Source organism: Macrosteles quadrilineatus, unplaced genomic scaffold, assembly GCF_028750875.1.
Source record: "Macrosteles quadrilineatus isolate MER2022 unplaced genomic scaffold, UCM_ALF_1.0 Scaffold_2__2_contigs__length_208266976, whole genome shotgun sequence".
Taxonomy (NCBI): Eukaryota; Metazoa; Arthropoda; class Insecta; order Hemiptera; family Cicadellidae; genus Macrosteles; species Macrosteles quadrilineatus.
The window spans coordinates 77,685,975-77,705,743 of NW_026542595.1; the positions used below are offsets into that span (position 1 = coordinate 77,685,975).

The window sequence follows — 19,769 nt, forward strand, 5'->3', positions numbered from 1 at the left end:
GTGTACTGCACCGTGGGAAAGTTTCTGAATCAATTCAGATGACTTCTGGTGTAAGACAGGGATGCATCTTGTCGCCAATATTATTTCTGGTGGTACTTGACCGTGTCCTGAGAAGGGTGACTGCAGCTAGAAGAGGCATTCAGTGGGGACTTGCCGAACATCTGGAAGACTTGGATTTTGCAGACGACATATGTTTGCACTCTCATTGTTTAAATGACATGAGGAGTAAATTGAAAGATCTCAAAGATGCCGCAGAAAGAGCTGGTCTACAAATAAATGCAAGTAAAACTAAAGAGATGAGGGTGAATGGCCAATTAGAGGATAAATTGGAGGTAGGTGGCTCGAGGATAGATCAAGTAGAGTCTTTTGTCTACTTAGGAAGTGTTGTAGCAGCAGATGGAGGAGGAGCTGGAGATGATGTTGAACTAAGAATAAGGAAAGCAAACGCAGCTTTTGTCCAACTAAAACCTGTTTGGAAAAGTAGAAACATCTCACTCCACACCAAAATTTGAATATTCAACACTAATGTTAAAGCGGTCCTGCTTTATGCTTGTGAAACATGGAAAGTAGACAACAAAATTACCTCCCAACTGCAAGTTTTTATAAATAGATGCTTGAGAAAGATAAACCAGATATGGTGGCCTGACAGAATAACAAACGAAGACCTTTGGAGATGAAGTGGCCAAATGCCAATCCATATAGAAATCAGAACTGGATTGGGCATACCTTAAGGAAACCAGATAGCGCAATAGAGAAGAAGGCCCTAACATGGAACCCTCAAGGAGCAAGGCGTAGAGGTCGGCCAAAAAAAACACTTGGAGGAGAACGGTTGAAAAGGAGGCAGCTACAGAGGGAAAGTCCTGGGGGGAGCTCAGAAGACTGGCGGGAGAAAGACAGGCCTGGAGATGTCTCGTGGACGCCCTATGTTCCGATTGGAACGACAGGAATTAAGTAAGTCAATTTGCATTTGGTCCCGAGGAGTCCGGATAAGAGGAAGTCTATTGTAGTATTTTAGAAGGTATTTCCAATACATTTTTTTAGAAACAGTATTAACATTGTACTTGGAGCAATATCAAAAGTACTATTTTGTTTCCTAAGAGCCCAGGATTGTTTTTACATTACTTCAGGCTAGACCTAGGTTGCGGCATTATCACTTAGATGATCCATTGGTGATTTGGCGGGATTTGAACCCAGGACCTCAGGGACCGAAGTCCCACGCTCTAACCACTAGACCAGCTGGCTCCCCATCAAAAAGCATCAAAAGCACTATGGGCTGGTAAGATGATAGGAATAGAAAGTCGGTTACAGGGGAGAAAATAATGTACTATTTTTGTTTTACAGGTGTATTCACACCATTGGCTTTTTAGTCTTCTACCTACATAATTGATAGCTCAGTGACAAATGGATCCATCATAAAATTGATCTTGTTTGGAATCGTACCTTCAGATTTGTAGGCGAACAATAAAACTACGGCTAACAAAGATATTAAGCCTGGTGACAAAATAATACAAAACATCTTCTTTATTTGACCTTGGTTTCTGGTCCTCTAATTTTACGGCAGCTTCCCAGAAATGAGGAAAAAATCAATTTTTTACAGCTTAAAATATAAAGTTAAAGGAAATACTTTTCCTTAAAATGATTTACGATACCTTCATATAGTAATCCTTTGTTGCTGTTTAGGCAACTAGTTTCAGATGTTCTGAACCATCATCAGGCCTCAAGGTGTCAGTAATAATTTTCATCGTCCATCTGTTTTCAATGTGGCACAATCAATGTTTAATACCAGGGCTGCTCTCAGTGTGTTTTATCACTTCAGTAAAAAAAAACTTTTTGTTAACTAATAATTTGTGTAATTTAAAAATGTTTTAACTCTAAATCATGTTTTTACTAATAAAAGGTACTGTCAGATCATCCTGTAATTTTAGTAAGACGACCACTAGTACTGAACCTAGGGTAGTTTTTCTAACGAGAAGCACATGCAGTAAGAAGCTGAAGACATACCCCCGGTACCTGAGTGTAGTCTGTGGGATAGTCTGGGTAGTCAGAGTCGTTGTGTCGGGGACGGGGGTAAGCAGCCCTCACGCCCCGCGCCCCCGTTCTGCCCCCCCGCGTACCTCTGGTACCACCATGCCTGGGGCCGCCTCCCCCTCGACCACGGCCACTCCAGTCCCTGTAGTTACCGTTCACTACTGGCTCGTTGTCTCCGTCTGCAACAGTGACATTACATAACTTGCTTCATCAATAATACACAGTGCATAGTACAGAGAGCTAATGAAAGATAATGTTCTGGTCTATTAGAATTAATATAAACCAGCAGTTCAAATATGTTTTTGATAGTGTTTATTTACATTGTTGACATGAGTGAGTCATTTAGTAACTCAGTTATGTCTCAAGAAAAGAGACTTGACAAAAAATTTTAAAATTAAAGTAGCCTAAAACTACTTTATTCAATGAAACAATAATATTAAGTGATTGATTTTATCGCTACACTACGGTATGCTGTTAGATTATTTGGATCTATTGACTTTGGAGGAACAGGGATTTAAAATTATGTCTGCATTATTCTGTTTTGCGTTCTCTTCCTGTTGTAAAGCACAGGTATAGCAGCTAGTATTTTTATATTATAATGTTTACATAGTCTGTCAACAGTGATGAGGTAATGCATTGTTTCAAGCGAGTCAAAATCAGTCAAATACCGTGTACATTAAACAATACAGACTAGAAAATAATTATTTAGTTTACTATTACTTACTGTGTTCTCCATTTTTCTCCCTTGCATGTTTAGGAGATCTGTCTCTTTTACTTCTACCTTTTGACAGATCCACTACTTCTAAAGGCACCCATTTTGGTTTGGCAGCTGAAACAAGAGATATACACTGAAAAATCTCACATTGTACGACATTTAACTATCGGAGGATTATTGCTTTTAAATATAATAACTTAATGTTATTTAGATCCTAAACTAAAATCTTAGCTAAGTCGGAAATTTCTTTAATGACTGCTGTGAATTAAATTGTTATTAGTAAAAATAAATAAAGCCTAGACAAGTAATTGATGAGTCTATGATTAAATTTAGGTCAGTAAGTATAGCCAGATGCCGAATGTAATTGATGAGCACAAACAAGCAAGTCTTGCACCTGAGTCAATGACATTGGCTGGCTTACAATTGCTCTGTTAGCTTCAGGCAAGGCATAATTATGTTCAACACTACACACCAATACTCCAACGATAATTCACACTCAAGAAGAACATGTTCAATAAAATTGCATTATTATTAATTTTACTATAGTATATTTACAACACTTATAACAGGCCTCACTGATATTACTGTAAAATGGTACATGCATGGTTTTTCTCTTAATTATCCTATGTTTGAACTAATTTAATTTTATATTAATAAACAAACCTGATGATGCTACCAAAATTTTACAATTTTGCTCTTTACTTGGTACATTGCAATCACTCCTTCATTGATTATTACAATTTTCTTCAAAAGTCTCCAAGATCTCAACGATTTTCTCCTTTACATAATGTATTTTTCTTTGCTTCAGTTTTTTAAGAGATTTCTTTTATTTGTATTCCCAGTAGTAAACATTTAGTACTGTTGATTATTACAAGTACTAATCCATTTTCAAAACTAATTAACTCCACAACAAAACAGTTTCTTTTAGCTATCCAAATTATTATTTGTGCTTTCTTTTCTAAATAAGGATGCTGGCCTCTTTTAACTGAGCATTTGCCCGCCTAAGCAACATACCAAGCAAAAGAAAGGAGTGCTGTGATAGTACAGTATATGATAAGTTTCAGTAGCAGCATTGGTACGGGAACATTAAAAAACCATTGTCAAGGATATTTAGTCTATCAAATTGTAGACTGGTCCAGAGATTCATCAGTCAGTTGATTAGTAGAGTAATTACTTTTTATTTCATAGTTCCTTATCAAGAAAACTTGTTAGCCTATTAACATATCTTCCTAATCACTACCTCATTTAAAAGGTACTTTCGTATATTTTTACTCTCACATTTGTTTTCTGATCGCTTATTTCTTATTCAATTAAAAGTTAAATAAAAAATCTCAATCCCTCAATGATAGATAACATATACTTTGCTACAATTCTACTTTTTTTTAGGTTCCTTTAAAGATGTGAAAACCAACTTTCCAATTCGCACCAAGCATGAATTACCTCAGGCCAACAAGATGGATGACAAAAAGATTACCTGGGAATGAAGTCATCAGACAGGTAAGTGAATATAAGCATATGGTAGTCAATATTGCATGTTCTGACAATTATAAGTTGATAGGTTTTCAAATTATGTCTTTAAATAATTTCTTAGCATATTTTAAAAATTATTTTACTTGTTATACAGTAAACTCCTAGTTTAGATTCGGTTTGACAGGCCATTAATAGTAGGCCTCCATCCAATAATTAGTCCGGGTGGTGGTCAGGTCCTGAGGTGACCGAAATAGAGGGAGTCTACTGTATTTTAATTGTCTATGATCATTTCACCTGTTTCCCCTGGTGTTCCTCTAAAAGTTATTTGAAAATTATTGGCTATTTATTATTAACTTTGTTTAAACTCAAGACAAAACAAGAGAGATTCGTACGCTTTTTTACCCTCAGATCTCAGAACCACACAATAAATCATGCCTTATAAGAAATACAGCAATGTGTTACTCACTCTTTTTCTTCTTGTCAGCATCCTGACTATCGGGGGTGGTTTGTTGTGGGTCGTCGTGCCCGTTCTGTTTCCCCGTGATTGTGATGGTGACTTGGCGGGGCTCCGTGGTGATCGCGGGGGTTTCTCCGCCGCTGTTACTGGTCACTGTCTCCTTGACTGACTTCTTCTGCAACAATAAAACAAACTCTTGTTGAAAACAGTTGGAGAACACTGGGCTGTAGATTAGAATGCAATACAGTAGAACCCCTCATAGCCGGCCTTGGTTTAACCGGTCCTCTGTTTATCCGGCCCCTTCCAGGAAGCCAATATCAAAATTTTTTCTCACAGCTTACAGACGTTTAGATGCAAGCACTAGTCTTTGTGACTGCTCAAGTCATAAAATAAATTGTTCTCACTATTTATCTGTTTGTTTATACATTTATTTGCTGAGTCACTATACTCAGTTGAGCTAGTAGGCCTAACCTCTGATCAGTTGGTTGATTATTTCCAAAGTGGGTTTAGTACAGTACAGTACAAGTACATTAATTTTTGGATTTCACAAAATGGTTAAGAATGTTGAGTAGAAATGCAAGTACCATTTAAGTCTTAATGATCTTTAAGTACAATTTATTGTCATTTTTAAGTTACCTTCATTTAATATGTTTTGTTACCTGGAATCATAATATTTGTACATTCATTACATAATGACTTTAACCTACAAATATGTTTTTTCCTTTATACAAACATGTTTATTTTTCTAAAAATGACCCCAGAACAGAATTAAATGATACTTTTGATTGCATATCTTGATTACCTATTAATTATTAGGTATGAATTGTCATTTTCATAGTAGGTTGGTTTATCCGGCCAAATCGTTATCCGGTCAGGGGCTTGGTCCCGTGGTGGCCGGATATGAGGGGTTCTACTGTACTTTGAACACAGCTAAGATATGACAAAAACTCTAGGACTAGAATTGGTTTTATGGGGTACCTATTTACTAAGGTGGCACTGATACAGTGGGGTAGAAAAATATTCCTGGCTTATGTTGAACGTTGTTAATTGTTGGTTTATGTTGACTGTATGTAAACATCAATCTTTTATTGCTAGGCTCTAGTCTTACTTAAGGATCTCATTACTAGTGAATTGTGTTAAATAAAGTATACTGATTCAAGGCAGAAGATTTGAATTAAATCGAGATTCAGAATCAACTATATTTGGTTAAACCAGCATTCAAGTTAAACTATTAAAACGGACAACTTATGTATAAGAGAGACTTAACACCTTGAAGAGTAAAATAATTCAAAAATGTTTAAACAATATTACTAAGAGAAGGCTATATTGATGAGACTTTATTGGTGAAGGTCATCACTTTTATTAAAATAATAAACCTTGAATAATTTTAATAAGGAAAGGGGAATGTTTGTGGTAGATAAAACATATATATTTACCAAGTCAATGTGTGATAGCAATAGTTTATTTACTGTTCTGTGTGACTACTGAGATGGCAGTGTGAGATAAAACAAACCAACGAGTTCTCATTATATACAATACTCACCTTCTTCATTTCATAATAGACAACATGAAATGTTAAGTTCTACTGGTTTTATGTAGTATAACAGTTTGTTTAGGAAAAATGAAATTAATTTCTGCAAAACATTAAAATATCTTTATAGAGATTTTTCCTAGGTATGACTAGGTAATTGAGAAGTGGTAAAAAAATGTAAACAAGGCATATGAATATGAACAAAAGATGGATATTGGATAGTTAATATCTGCAAAATTAAATAATTACAAGAGTACTAAAAAAAAACATTACCTCTTTAGTTCTGTAAAACAATCCTATGCTAAACATAGTAGGTAAGATAGAGTTAAAAGGTTATAGTTTTCAAGCAAGTTTGCAAGTATTACTTTGTTTTTAAACTAGGTTATATTTTGTTTTGACTTAAAATTACATACTGCAGTTTATTTTTCAAAACAATAAAGAAGAGGCATCACAAAGTTTTTAAATTTGTAGCAAAAGTTTGGTACCATTTCGATCATTGTTGCAAATCTACTTTAGATTAGGCTATGATATTTGACTAAATTTTACATCCAGGTTACATTTTTTTCAATGTGGACTTAAATTCAGTATCATCTTTGTCTACACTAAACGGAAAAAATATGTGTTTGCTAGTTTTTTGGGAAATGTTGTCTGCAATGAGCAACCAATTACTTATGAAATTAGACTGTTAAATAATGTTTACTTTCGAACCAGTATCATAATTTGTTTATGATCCATACCGTTTCTGTTCTACTAGTATTCGTGCTGAGTGTAATACATCAAAGAATGTTTTATAATTTTTTTTCAAATAGAGGAAGGTTGTGTACAAGAGCACAATCCAACCTTTAAGGTTTATGATAACAAATCTCAGCAGCTACTGTATATACAAAAATAGAATGGCAAACCTAAGAAACAATAATGTTATAAGACAAAAAAGCACCATGTTAGACATTCGGGACAAAAATGAACATAGTACCTACACCAATTAAACGTTGTCAAGATGAATTTCCAAATGTTTTCATTAAATAATACAACTTATTTTCTCAAAAACACAAGAAGAAAATGTTTAGCCATTCAACAACCAATACAGTAACAGTTCAGAGACCTGTTGCACATTAACTCAAAGAGACAAACGTCAGAAGTGACAGCTGATTTGTTTGCTTGGATCCAACGAACACATTTGGCATCACTGAACCATCGACGGAATACTTAAATCAGCGGAACAGAATTACTGGATCTATCAAATGGGTTAATATAAACGGCTAACATTTGTTAGACTTATGTTGAAGGTAAACTGAGGTTGTATCATAACTGTTTACCAACACTGACTACCTACACATAGATAAATTCACAAGTATATTGACATGTTTACTGTAGGCAGTAACTTATACCACTTTAAAGTATTCCTTAACGGAACAGTTGATTTCGCTGCTATATCTAAATAACATTACAGTTTTGTTTGTACATTGCGTAGAATCATGACATTTTTGGTTATTTTTACGTTTTATACCCTAAGAAAGCCGAAACGAGTTATATCACTATTTCTATCCGTTTGTATGTTTGTCTGTCATTGTGCCTGTGATTCGAAAATTCTAATTTACGCAGCCTACTCCGAGAAAACTTGAGTATCGATCATGATTGTAATAGTTAAATCGTATTCACTGGATTGGTGAGACTGTCTTTAGCCATTAGAATATGGATTCCCTAATTTGAAAATAAAATAAGGGAAGATCGAAAACCCAATTTTGTAGTTAATGAACCCAAGTTTTCTCTCTATAATAATAACTACATACCTCATTTATGAAATACGAATCATTTGTTTAGAGATTATGACATCTATAAAATAAGGACAGCTGTTTGGCTGGATTCTTTTTTATAGCTGTCACTGATATGTTTACATTAAATGTTGTTTACAAATACTGCAACCATTTCCGAGCACGTTTTGTCAGCAGATCCAAAACAAAGTGGTATTAATAATCTTGTGACTTAAATTGCAGATTTAATTTATTGCAAGTACAATAATGTGTACCTAACTGGAAGTTAATAACTAAGCATCATCCAGGTCGGGAACTGGAGATTTTATGAGTATCAAATTGTACATGAGTTTTGATCATAGATCTCTGTATAATACAACATTTGTATTATATAGAGATCTATGGTTTTGATAACTGGGGAAAATGCTGTTAATTATTGTTGTTCTGGACTAGGAAACTTACATTTTTTTAATCATTGGTCCCAATATTCATATCCATTTAATATGGGGATGCCACCTATGTGCGTATTTTATATATCCATTGCCAGCTGAAATAATATATTTTGTAATAGGATCTGAGATACTTTTGTATTGTTGGGTAAATCAAGGTTCCTTCTTCAGGAAACATTGAACTCAATCAAAGAAATTTTTTAGTTCATTTCAAATTTGTTGTTAACTTGTAAAACTAAGTTGACGTTCAACAAAGTCGTAAATAAACATTAAATAACTTGGAACCAAATTCTTTGAAACTCAAAAACATAAACAGGTTATTGAGTCTAGCGAGCGAATGAGAAATGAAAACCTTGCCAAGTTACAGAACCTGTATAAATAAACATTAATGATATTGATTGTAAACTTCCTACAAGACAAAGGGGGAAGAGTGTGGTGTCGAAGAGTTATCGCAAGTAAACAATAACGATAGAGGAAGGTGTAATGATACAGTTCACTTTTGCCACCCACTGTGAGGCCTCCATACAACATATGTGGCCATGTGGTTAGGCACCTGTCACATTAGAGTCTTTGTGACGTAAGCAATTCAAGACATCACGTCGGTACCTGTTGTTTACAACTCGTCAATACGGCATTTCCCTAATTGATCGGGACAAAAATAGGTTAAAAATGTTAAACAAATTGCGACACTGTGCAAACATTTTCTGACACTAAAACTGGATATTTACAAAGGTACAATGTGACAAACGGACTCACCATGATGTAAACACATTGATGGTGAACGGTGAAGCGGCTGTGGTAGCAATGTTAACGTGTCACTAGGCTTCGGTTGACTGCTCTTACACTCACAGTCTCAGATAACACACACACGTTATCACTGCCACTGCCACCTCTCCGTACCTCACATAATTGTGACAACAGCCTGACATTTGCTTTGCAGTCAAAACAAAATCCAACCAACGTGTAATTTATATTTCTGATTTACTGTTTTCCTTAAAAAGAAAAACAACCTTTTATTGGGCCTACAGATTGAGTTGAAAACGCAGCTCGGTATGATTTAACACAAATATGAATGATGAATTTGTGTAGAATCTATGACCATAAACAGTTGAGTCTGGTTTTGAACCATCAAAAACCTAGTGACTTTTCTCAGGACTGAAATGGCGACCTTCTCATTAGAAGGCAAACGCCTGTTTAGACAGTTAAATGTTAAAAATGAGTTCAATTTTTAATTTGTAAGCTAATATTCAAACTGAATTTGCTTGGCAAACCTTTCTGATAGCGGAGGTGAAAACATGATGAAAACAACTGATGAAACAACTCTTAAACAAAGAGTCTAAACTACATCTGATGTTTCAATATAGGATAGACAAACTTCACAATTGTATAAACAAACTTTCTTTTCATCATAAAAATTAGAACTACCTAGCCTGTTTGGTATGGATGTATGCTTCCCCTTTTAAAATGTTATTTCTTTTATGCACCTTTTTAATTTCATTTTTTCAAATGGGTAGCCTCCGGATTATCAAGATACAATTAAAGTGGTTTAAATACCTGTAATGTTGATAATCCAAGTGGTTGTGAAACAACTAGTTTCGGCTCACAATGGAGCTTTCTTCTGGTTTTCCCAAGGACATTTCACTTCTTCTGAAGGTTGTCAAAGTTCACAAATATTTACAAAACATAAAAAAAATATTTAAAACACGTAACGTCTAAGACGTAAACTCCCGCCGGTCACATCGTTAAAGCTAGGCCTAGGCATGCGTGTTACGTGTTTTAAATGTTTTTTATGTTTTGTAAATATTTGTGAACTTTGACAACCTTCGGAAGAAGTGACAATGTCCTTGGGAAAACCTGAAGAAGGCTCCATTGTGAGCCGAAACTAGTTGTTTCAAAACCGATTGGATTATCAACATTACAGGTATTCAAACCACCTTTTAATGGTAAAACATGAGAGTCAATTGAGTTTTAAATAGCCTTGAGGCTCTTGTGTGGACCTTTATAGTCAGGAAAAATTACTTTATTGAATCAGACATTCCCATACGTATTAACAGTTATAAATATGGAAAATTGAATGTATAAATGTTTTGTCACACAATCATACGAGTACCATTGATTGAAATTAGAATCGATACGACACAGAGATATATTACAGTCCAAAGAGAACATAAGCACATAGGAGGTGATATATCATGAATTGGTGTTGTAACTTCTACCACTTTTAAGTCAACATATCAAGCATTTTACATACTTAATTATTTATTTTATTTACTAAAAAATTTTCTTCTATTCTGTGATCTTGCTCTTGCCTTGTTGCAAGCAAGGGTAATTAAAGCTAAAGCGATTCATAGACAAGAAACTAAAGAAACCACATTGAGGAAATTAGGCTAACCTTTGCCAACAGTTCAATGGATGGGATATTTTAGTTTTCTTGTTTGGCAAACTATTTGTAATGCAAGTAATCTAGCATCCTAATACATTATAATACGTGAAGGCGATTTCTACGAAACACTACTCCTCCATTAATAATGGACGGATTTTTACAAGCGATGTGTCAAAATCTTTTGTGTAGACGCCCCCTTTCACCAATTCCTGTAATAAAAGTCCTCGAGCTTTGCCCCACAGGCCATCAAAATCCCATTGTGTTTTTTATGAAGAAAAGATTTTGTTTACTTAAACAGACAAATAATTTGTATTAATTTCAGCTGTTCGTAGTAAAAACATATGATACACACAAGAAAATTTGTTTCCAGAGTGAGTTTGTTTTCAGTTTCGATAACTGGAGTGGAGTTAAAAATTACATTATCTTTGAGTTGACTCTTTTAAGTCATCGGAAATTATGACTGTTATTTGTTTTAAAATATATATAACACCTGTAATACTTTGCAATTGCTCGAATTCGAGCAACAGGTGCACTAGTAACAACCAATCTTTGTACTGAAAATTTCATCATAATCAGCTAACAGCTGGTTAGTAAACTAGTCTAATGTATCCCGCCTTGTAGGCTTACTTACATGATACTGTTCATAGCTACTACCCTTACAAGTGCTACTGAAATTAGGCTGGTGCAGTTATAATTATAGCAAGCTTGTGTTTAGTCCATCATTATGTTTGGTTGTAGCAACCGCTAAGAGCAGCTAACCCTACCACCTAATAGTGATGACAGCTTTGTACGAACTCTTAAAACCGATACATGGATAATTGGAGACTAGTTTCAACAGAGGAACACAGACATAACACAATGGGCTGAAGACTTCTCTATAGTCCATGTAGAAGATTAAGAAACCAGAAATGGCAAATTTGCCAATGAACACAGAAATATGAAGCGGGCTTGCACAGACTTGAAGACCTGTTCTTCCCCTCTGCATGGAGGAAACTCAAGTATTGTTATCGTTTTAAATAATTTATCTATAACATAACAGCAACATTTTTGCTATAGCATTAAATAGCTAATGCGGATAATCGGTTGCAATCTAATGAGTAAGCACAAGTAAGGCCTCTAAGAGTGTCTGCCTTGATGTACTAGCAAACTTATCAATTCTTAGATTAACAACTTGGGTACTTTCGTATTATACGGAGGCCACTTATTTTACAGTGCGCTGCGGCGGTTAGGTTAGGTTGGGTTATCATAAATATGTATATAGGACTTTCCTCATTTCGCTATGAATCGAACGATACCAGATGAGTCATAAAAGATTAATGACAACCCAACCTAACCTAACCATCGCAGCGCACTGTATAAGTGTGGCCCCGTATAATACGAAAGTACAGTAACACAAGTTGTTAGCCTTAGGTCCTATTTATGTAATCAAACCAGGTGAGTACCGTACCAGTGTCGAAGTTTATTATACAAAAACAATCTGAATAACATCTCAAGGTCATTTGGAGTTAGCTTAAGAAAGTTTGCTTATAAACAGTTTTCCTACCTTTCAAACATAAGCCAAAATACCAAAGCAGTTTGTTTAATTTGGGTGATTATTTGCCTAACCACAAAGTCTGTCATCAGGTCAATGGTTAATTTAATTTGTCATTTTAAATGGTGAAATAATGCTATTTAATCCAAGATAAATATACATCTGCCTTGCTACAGTCCTAAGACAAAAATCATGCTTTTATTTTACGGTACTATATACTTATATATATATAATAGCTTCCCAACGAGGTACAGACAAATACATTTTAAAGATTAATCATTAAAATTAAAATTTCAGGTACTATTTTAATAAAGGGTTATTTGTTACTATGAGCCGCATAGTATGAAACATAACGTCGAGGAAAACGTTATGCTTAAATTCGGGTAATTCTAGTTACATCTAAGAGATGTTTGAAAACTTGTTAGAAACTAATTTTAAATATCTCTATTTGCGTCGTCAAAATGTCAATTTCAACTCAGAAAGAGGTAGCAGATTGAAAAGTAATAAGAAATGTAATTAATGTTCTATAAACGATATGCGATAAAGACAAAACCATCTGTGCTAGTCACAGACAATAAATCACATCAACTATTCTAATTATTTGAGTTAATAACTTTTTTGAAGCATAAAACTCATTAAAGTTAAAGTAGCGTACCTTATACCGTTATAAATTGAAAATCGTGATGTATAGAGCCTAGTCCAGAACATTTTGTAACTTAACCTAAATTATATTATTTACCTTGGAGTGTATTGCTTGATTGAAAAATAATAATTAAATGGAAAACTTTTATTCAAGTAATGTATGCAATATTACAACTGAATTTTTACCAAGAATCTGAATCACTATTACAAATTACATGTCTGCACTATTATTTTAGTTTTACTAAGTCTTCAATGTTATTTCACAGAACAAGGACTCAACAAGTCAGGAATAGTAACTACCCTAACGATATTAGATGAGATGTTTTTGTAAGTTTACTAAATAGATGAAACATACCGTGATAGTGTTTATCAGTGTCTGGGCTGTGATGCGGGCTGAGCCAGTGATAGAAAACAACTCTTAATTTAGCCAAACAATCTGCGAGGCGGAGCCTTGTAAAAATAGCCGTGTTTACCGAGCCTAGTCAGTTGCCACACCGCGGCGAGACAGCCAGGTGTGAATCACACATCACAACTAAATCATTTGTGTAAATCACTGAGCTAATATCCCAACATTGTAAAGGAATTCAATAACATTTTACAAGTATTAATACCCCCGCCACATCAAACCTGCAGAAGCTTCCATTTCCTGATTGGATTTTCACTAAAATATATCCTTAAAAGTTTCATATTAATTCTCTATTTTTAACATTAGTGAAACGAGTATTTAGGTTTACGCTACATGACGCTTAAAAATTGATCAAAATATGTTTAAACAAGCAAAATACATCAGTTTACTTACTCTCCATAAAAATAACATAAGAATTTTTAATTTACAGTTTTTTTTTTTATGTTCTCCTTAACCATTAAGGATATAAATAGCAATGCTTTAAAAAATAAACTACATTATTAGTTTTTTTAAGCTCTGCAGTATGATTTAGAATGATATTGCATAATTTAATGTCTTAGGGTCAAAAATGGGAAAACACATTTTTACCCCCACAAAACCCTCAATAAATCCTGTGTCCAATAGTTAGTTTGCAAACTTGTTTGAATAAATGTTGGATTACAAGTTTATAACAATTTTTCATTAAAATCGGATAATTTTTGCTTGAGTTTTCGTCCTAACGGACTATTATGAATTTCCCTTTGGGGACCTCAAATAGCTTATTCCCTATAGGAAATTTGCAAAACCAAGAACTTTCAAATAAACTCAAATAAAAAGCATGGATAAAAGTAAGTAGTTTTGTAATAAAGATTAACATATTTTAATTGAGACACCAAAATAGCTGTTATGTAAATTATCGATTTCGGTACTTACGTATTATACTAACCACACCTAATAATTATAACCTTACCTAACCTAAGTGTGGTTAGGTTAGGAAGATTTTGTTATTTAAACTAATTAAAATCTTATTTTAAAGCCGATTTATCGGTCTTTCGGTATAATAGGTACCTCAAATTCTGTAAAGTAGAATTCGCCACCTGTTAACTGAGCAATATTGAAAAGACAACTTATGTTGTAACCTCTTATGTGTCACGTGGAATTTTCACAATTGCAAAAATTAATGGAGAAATTAGAACTTTTATTGTAGCAAACTCCTGAACTGAATGGCTTATTTATCTGTGTTCTTTGGCTACTTCTGGTCCATACGTATGGGATGCCAACTTCAGTATCCGAAGGCCAGTGGTTTAAGTCGACTTTCCAATTTTGAATTGGGTAGCATGTCAGTTGGTGAACACTATATTTATGACAGCACAATTTTGTTAACAATTTTACAACTGTTGAGTTCCAAGTCATTATACTGTCTTGGTCGCATTGCCCTATCTCAACAAAATATTTATTCCCTATTTTAAAATAACAGTGAATGTGTGTTTGATACGACTACCACATACTGATGAATTTCTTAGTAACGTTGCCACCATTATTTAAGAATTCAAAAGATACAATAGATGTGCATTGCGAGTGTCTGATGCTTAATGCAGCAATGTTTATAAGTCAGTAGATGGGATTTATGTAGACTGTATTGTATGTAGACTGAGATTATGTCAGTAGATGGCATAAACACATTTCATTTCATTTACAACGAAACAACTGTTAAATTTAACTTTTAAATTTTACTGTTGAGTTTTCCACTTGTTACGACCTTAGCAACACCCTACATCAAAATATTTATAAAAAACCAGGTAAGATGTTGTCCATTAGCTTTACCCGACCTACTTTTAGGCGTTTTTACTTCTATGAGCCGGCTGAAGTTGTGACTTCACTACGGGCTAAAATATTATCCTTGGTATTAAATTTCTGTATAGTAACTGTTGTTAAGGATTAAATCCATTTGTATCCTTATCACCTAAGCTAATTAAACATATGGGACTGCAGAAGTCAAACTAAGGGAGAATTTGAAAACTTAGCCTTTACCAAGAGCTACTCTCTCTGGAACAACCTACATTATGTTTTTAACAAAAATATTTTTCCTGCTCTTTTTCCTTTCAACAATGTTCTCTGTAACTGTCTCGACATGATCCTGATCTATATAATTAATACGCTACATGAAACTTTGTCGGTTGAACTCCTCCGCCATTTCTTAACCGATTTTATCCATTGACGTCTCATTGGAAAGAGCGTGTCGCGTAGATTTGCAAACTGGCCTTACATTTTTGAAAAAGTCCCTTGGACTCTGCCCCAGTGGCTTTGAAAGTTCCAATGTTATCCTTATGGAGAACATAATTGTTTACATTTTGATCAGCTGTAGGCCTATAATTTAATTGCTGTTATTTATTTTCAATTCAACAAAACGCTTTGGGTACATTTACTGATTTTGTTGAAATTAAATATTTACCACTTGAATTTACAATGTAAAATATCGAGGAAGCCTGGGCAATTTGATATATTTTACCTCCTATATAATGAAGAACACCTACAATATGAAGATGTTCACAAACAATGAACAAGGATGTTAGCCGAAGTGTTACTATTTTGTAGGAAACACGGACATAGCTTTATGATGATTGGCAAAATAAAACACTCTAAGGCAGAATTAAACTGGTACCGCAAGGAAATAAAACAAAATATATTTTTTTATAAAAGTCAAGTGATTTTAAAATAATATGACAACATCCAAGAAACCTTAATAAAACTTTCATTAAAGGATTTGCATTATCCACATTTAAGGGAAACAAAAACCAACTGAACAACATTAGACCTTTCAATTCTGGATTTTTCTCAGAAATATAACTTACGTAATAACAGTAACTAACCAAATTAATGCTAACCGAAGCAAATACAATTATTGTGATAGAGAGGTTACGCAGACAATCAGGCAGTTCTTAAGTAATGTCAACAAAATGTTATCGCCAAAAAAAAAATGACTGAAATTTGTAAACGTACTGGCGATAATGGGTAGTACCAAGCAGACTACATTATCACTGACGAAGATCAACATGGACAACCTAATGTGGCTTAAAGTGGAGAACATTTGTAGAATACATTAAAAAACCAGATCAGCTTTTGAAAAATGATAATATATTTACAAGAAATGTTGATTATATGGAACTGTTAGGTACGTAATCTATGAGTTGAGTCTTTTAAACTCATCGGAAATTATGCCTTTTATTAGTTTTTAATAGCTATTTACCTTACAAGTGTAGTAAGAGCGTTTTTACACCACGCAGGTGAATGTTGTGCAACGAGCGGAAGCGAGTTGCATAATTTACCGAAGTGATGTAAACACGCTCTTGCGTAACGTGAAGATTTTACCTGACCCGACAATATACAGGAGGTTACGAACAATATTTTTCATTATCCATTTCACTCATCTTCTAACAGTAACGTTCATTTACAAACAAAGGCTCGGTTAGGAAAATTCTTCAAAACATAACATAACATTCAAGCGCACAGCTGATTTCTAGCATTGAACGTCGTTGGCTCCATAGATATTTAGTTAAAAAAATAGTTATATTTTTTAAGTTAAGCACTCAATGTTATTTAAATGGCTTTCTTTACATCACCGAGTGAGTTTTTTACAACTTTACATCACTCGAGAAGTAAGGAAGTTGTATACATCACGCTTGGGATAGGGAAGTTTAACATGGAAGGTTAGGTAAATAAGTTTACTTCACTTCTTTGCAATTGCTCGATTTCGAGCAACATGTACACTAGTTTGATATTATTGTTGAATTTTGTTCTCTTCTTTTAATATTTCATGGGCTACTGGTAATACATTTGCATTTTTTAAATTATAGCAGAATGTTAATCTCGTCAAGAAGTTTTTTAAAAAAAGGTTTTGATATTAGTAAAAATGTAAACAAAAATCCGATAAGCTTTTATGATCTTATCTTGGTTAAAATCTGCTGAGAATTGGGTTAGTATGCAGGTTTGCAACAACTTGTATTCACTTTTAACAGGAAAATTGTATTCTGCACTGTTTATATATATCATCTGCAGATTTAAGATCCAAGCAGTTCAGTCTATACAGACCAAAATATAAAGGCTTACATAGTAGAATATCACCAGAAATCACTTTGACCCCCACCTCCTGTAAACCACACTTAAATTTTGAATTTTGTAGAACTCTGTCTTCTTGCACATCTACACCATACAGGGCCGCCAAATTTGATAGTTCTAGGCCGTATATGCTTTGAGATGTAAAGATCATCTGTTAGTCAGTGGTATTTGTCTTTTAGATTATGCATGTTTTTTAGTGTTATCGTAGACTAATATAACACATGTAAACTTCTCATCCCATTGTAAATTTTTAAGTTCGTTTTTACACTGGGCGCTAGTGACAAAATTTTATCTCTATTATGTTAGGGTTAATTTCCTGATTTGTGCTTAACTGTTTGGTTTAAAACTAGGGGACGAGTTATTGTTTTTGATTCAACCGTTTTATTTGGCAAAAAGAGATTTTAAATAACTGAAATAACAAGAAACAAATTGTAAACAAAACACGACCTCTACAGTGTACTATGGTATTATCTATGATGTTATCAAACTATCGCATAAACCACACAAATAGAGAAGAAACATAAACAGTAAAAGGGTTGATGAGAATCATATTAAAGATGCTAGTGAATCATTCAACAGTATTTTATATTTTTTACCCTACAAAGACCTTTCAAAAGGATATGTATGTTATGCAATATTATCACTAACTCATTAGCCATAACTTAACAACGTAATTGTAGCCGAGTCGCAATAACATAAAAATGAAGAAAACGCAAATAAAAATCTAAGATAAATTTGAAGATAATGATCTAACTCAATTAAAACAATTTTACAGCCCCTAAACTCTAGACAAAATGAGATTGTTTTGTCAAAATATTTGAACAACAAACGGAGGTAAGGAAGTCTACACAGTATTGTAATTTTAATATACAAAGATAGATGTTGCACTATTCACTACTACAGTAGAGAGGTGTAGGTAGAGTGTACTCACGTCTGTGTGTGGAGCTGCCTTGCCCAAAGTAGGCCAGTCGTCTGTGTCTGTGAAGTCACTGGCCTGTAACAAGTCACACGTTACATCATACGTTACACTGCAGCTCAAACTCTGCATTCAGCATGCATTTAGGCTTACAGTAACAGTAACAAGTGATAGGTGTATCAGAAACAGAATATTGATACATCACACTTTTTCCAATAATACACTACCACATTTCGTGTTAACATCTTCTGTCAAACTTGTGTAGGGTTACGTTAGGTTAGGTTGGGTTGGTTTAGGTTAGGTTTAACCAAGTCATAACCTTAAACTTCAATTGTACATTGTTATATACAAATTAAGTAGTGGTAGTGAATTAACGGAAAAGTATGAATAGTTCTAATTAATCAAAACTATTGGCAATCCAACAACACTGTGGAGTGGATAAGATTCTATGTAGCTAATGATCACTGATCAGCTTCTTTTCCTGCTTATGGTCTGATATCTTATCCCAGCTTAAATATACTTTCCTGAAATCATAGATCATAGACAAAAGCAATACCAGATCCTTTACCTGATATTTTAGTGGAAATCTGTAAAATTTTACGGCCCAAATAATTTCTCCACTTCTCCACGTCATTTTACAAAATTGGAAAATTCTACATAATAATATTATTAGATGTCACATTTCTATTCAATGCTATTGTTTCACTAAATGTCATACATTCAACACAGTATTCAACTGAAATAGTATGTCCAGATTAAGGTACAAAATTCAATAACTGTCCAAAATTGACCAGACACCTGTACAGTAAAGGAGTTGCACCCAACATTGATCTCTCAGGTCTAAACAGCCTATTTGTGGCATTTAGCTTGAATACTGGGAACATAAAATTCCTATTAAATTATATAAATTTTATAGTCCATGCTGAAAATAGTACAACAGAAGGCTTGTCAAATAGATGTAGAATAAATAACTATATTATAGGTGTGTTATCATGAATGTCATTAGTTACCACCACACTAGTGGTGTTCAACAAAAGAAGAAGTATACTTAGGAGGTATCAACCTTCAACTGTGTTTACACCAGTTTGCAACACTACAAAGAATGTTAGTTTTTTTATTGAAAACATGTTGATGTCCTCAACAGTTTCTCTGTGTTTACAACAGAAACTTTGATTTCCACATGAAGACGTTAAGATCAAAAAGTTGTTGTAAACACATGCTTACAGCAGTTTTTTTTTGCCACGTTGTGAACTAAAGTTCTCAACATTTTATTGTAAACTAGCAGAGCACCCGTCCTTCGTACGGGGATGGCATATAAGTTTAAAATGCTTATTGCAGTTATACTCAAGCTTTGCGTTTGCAATGGGGGAGGGCAAAGTTTGATATAATTTCCTT

At 34.0% G+C, this 19,769-nt stretch overlaps 1 protein-coding gene across 1 annotated transcript in view; it reads right to left on the bottom strand.

Moving 5' to 3' along the window:
* Positions 1–19,769, bottom strand: part of LOC128985649 (la-related protein 1B) — a 103,775-nt gene that overhangs the window by 36,774 nt on the left and 47,232 nt on the right. Inside the window, exons 3-6 of the mRNA XM_054405393.1 lie at positions 18,390–18,452; positions 4,680–4,845; positions 2,753–2,857; positions 2,002–2,207 (exon numbers count right to left, since the gene is read on the bottom strand). Coding sequence (XP_054261368.1) covers positions 2,002–2,207; positions 2,753–2,857; positions 4,680–4,845; positions 18,390–18,452 — 540 coding nt within the window. The remainder of the gene's footprint in view (positions 1–2,001; positions 2,208–2,752; positions 2,858–4,679; positions 4,846–18,389; positions 18,453–19,769) is intronic.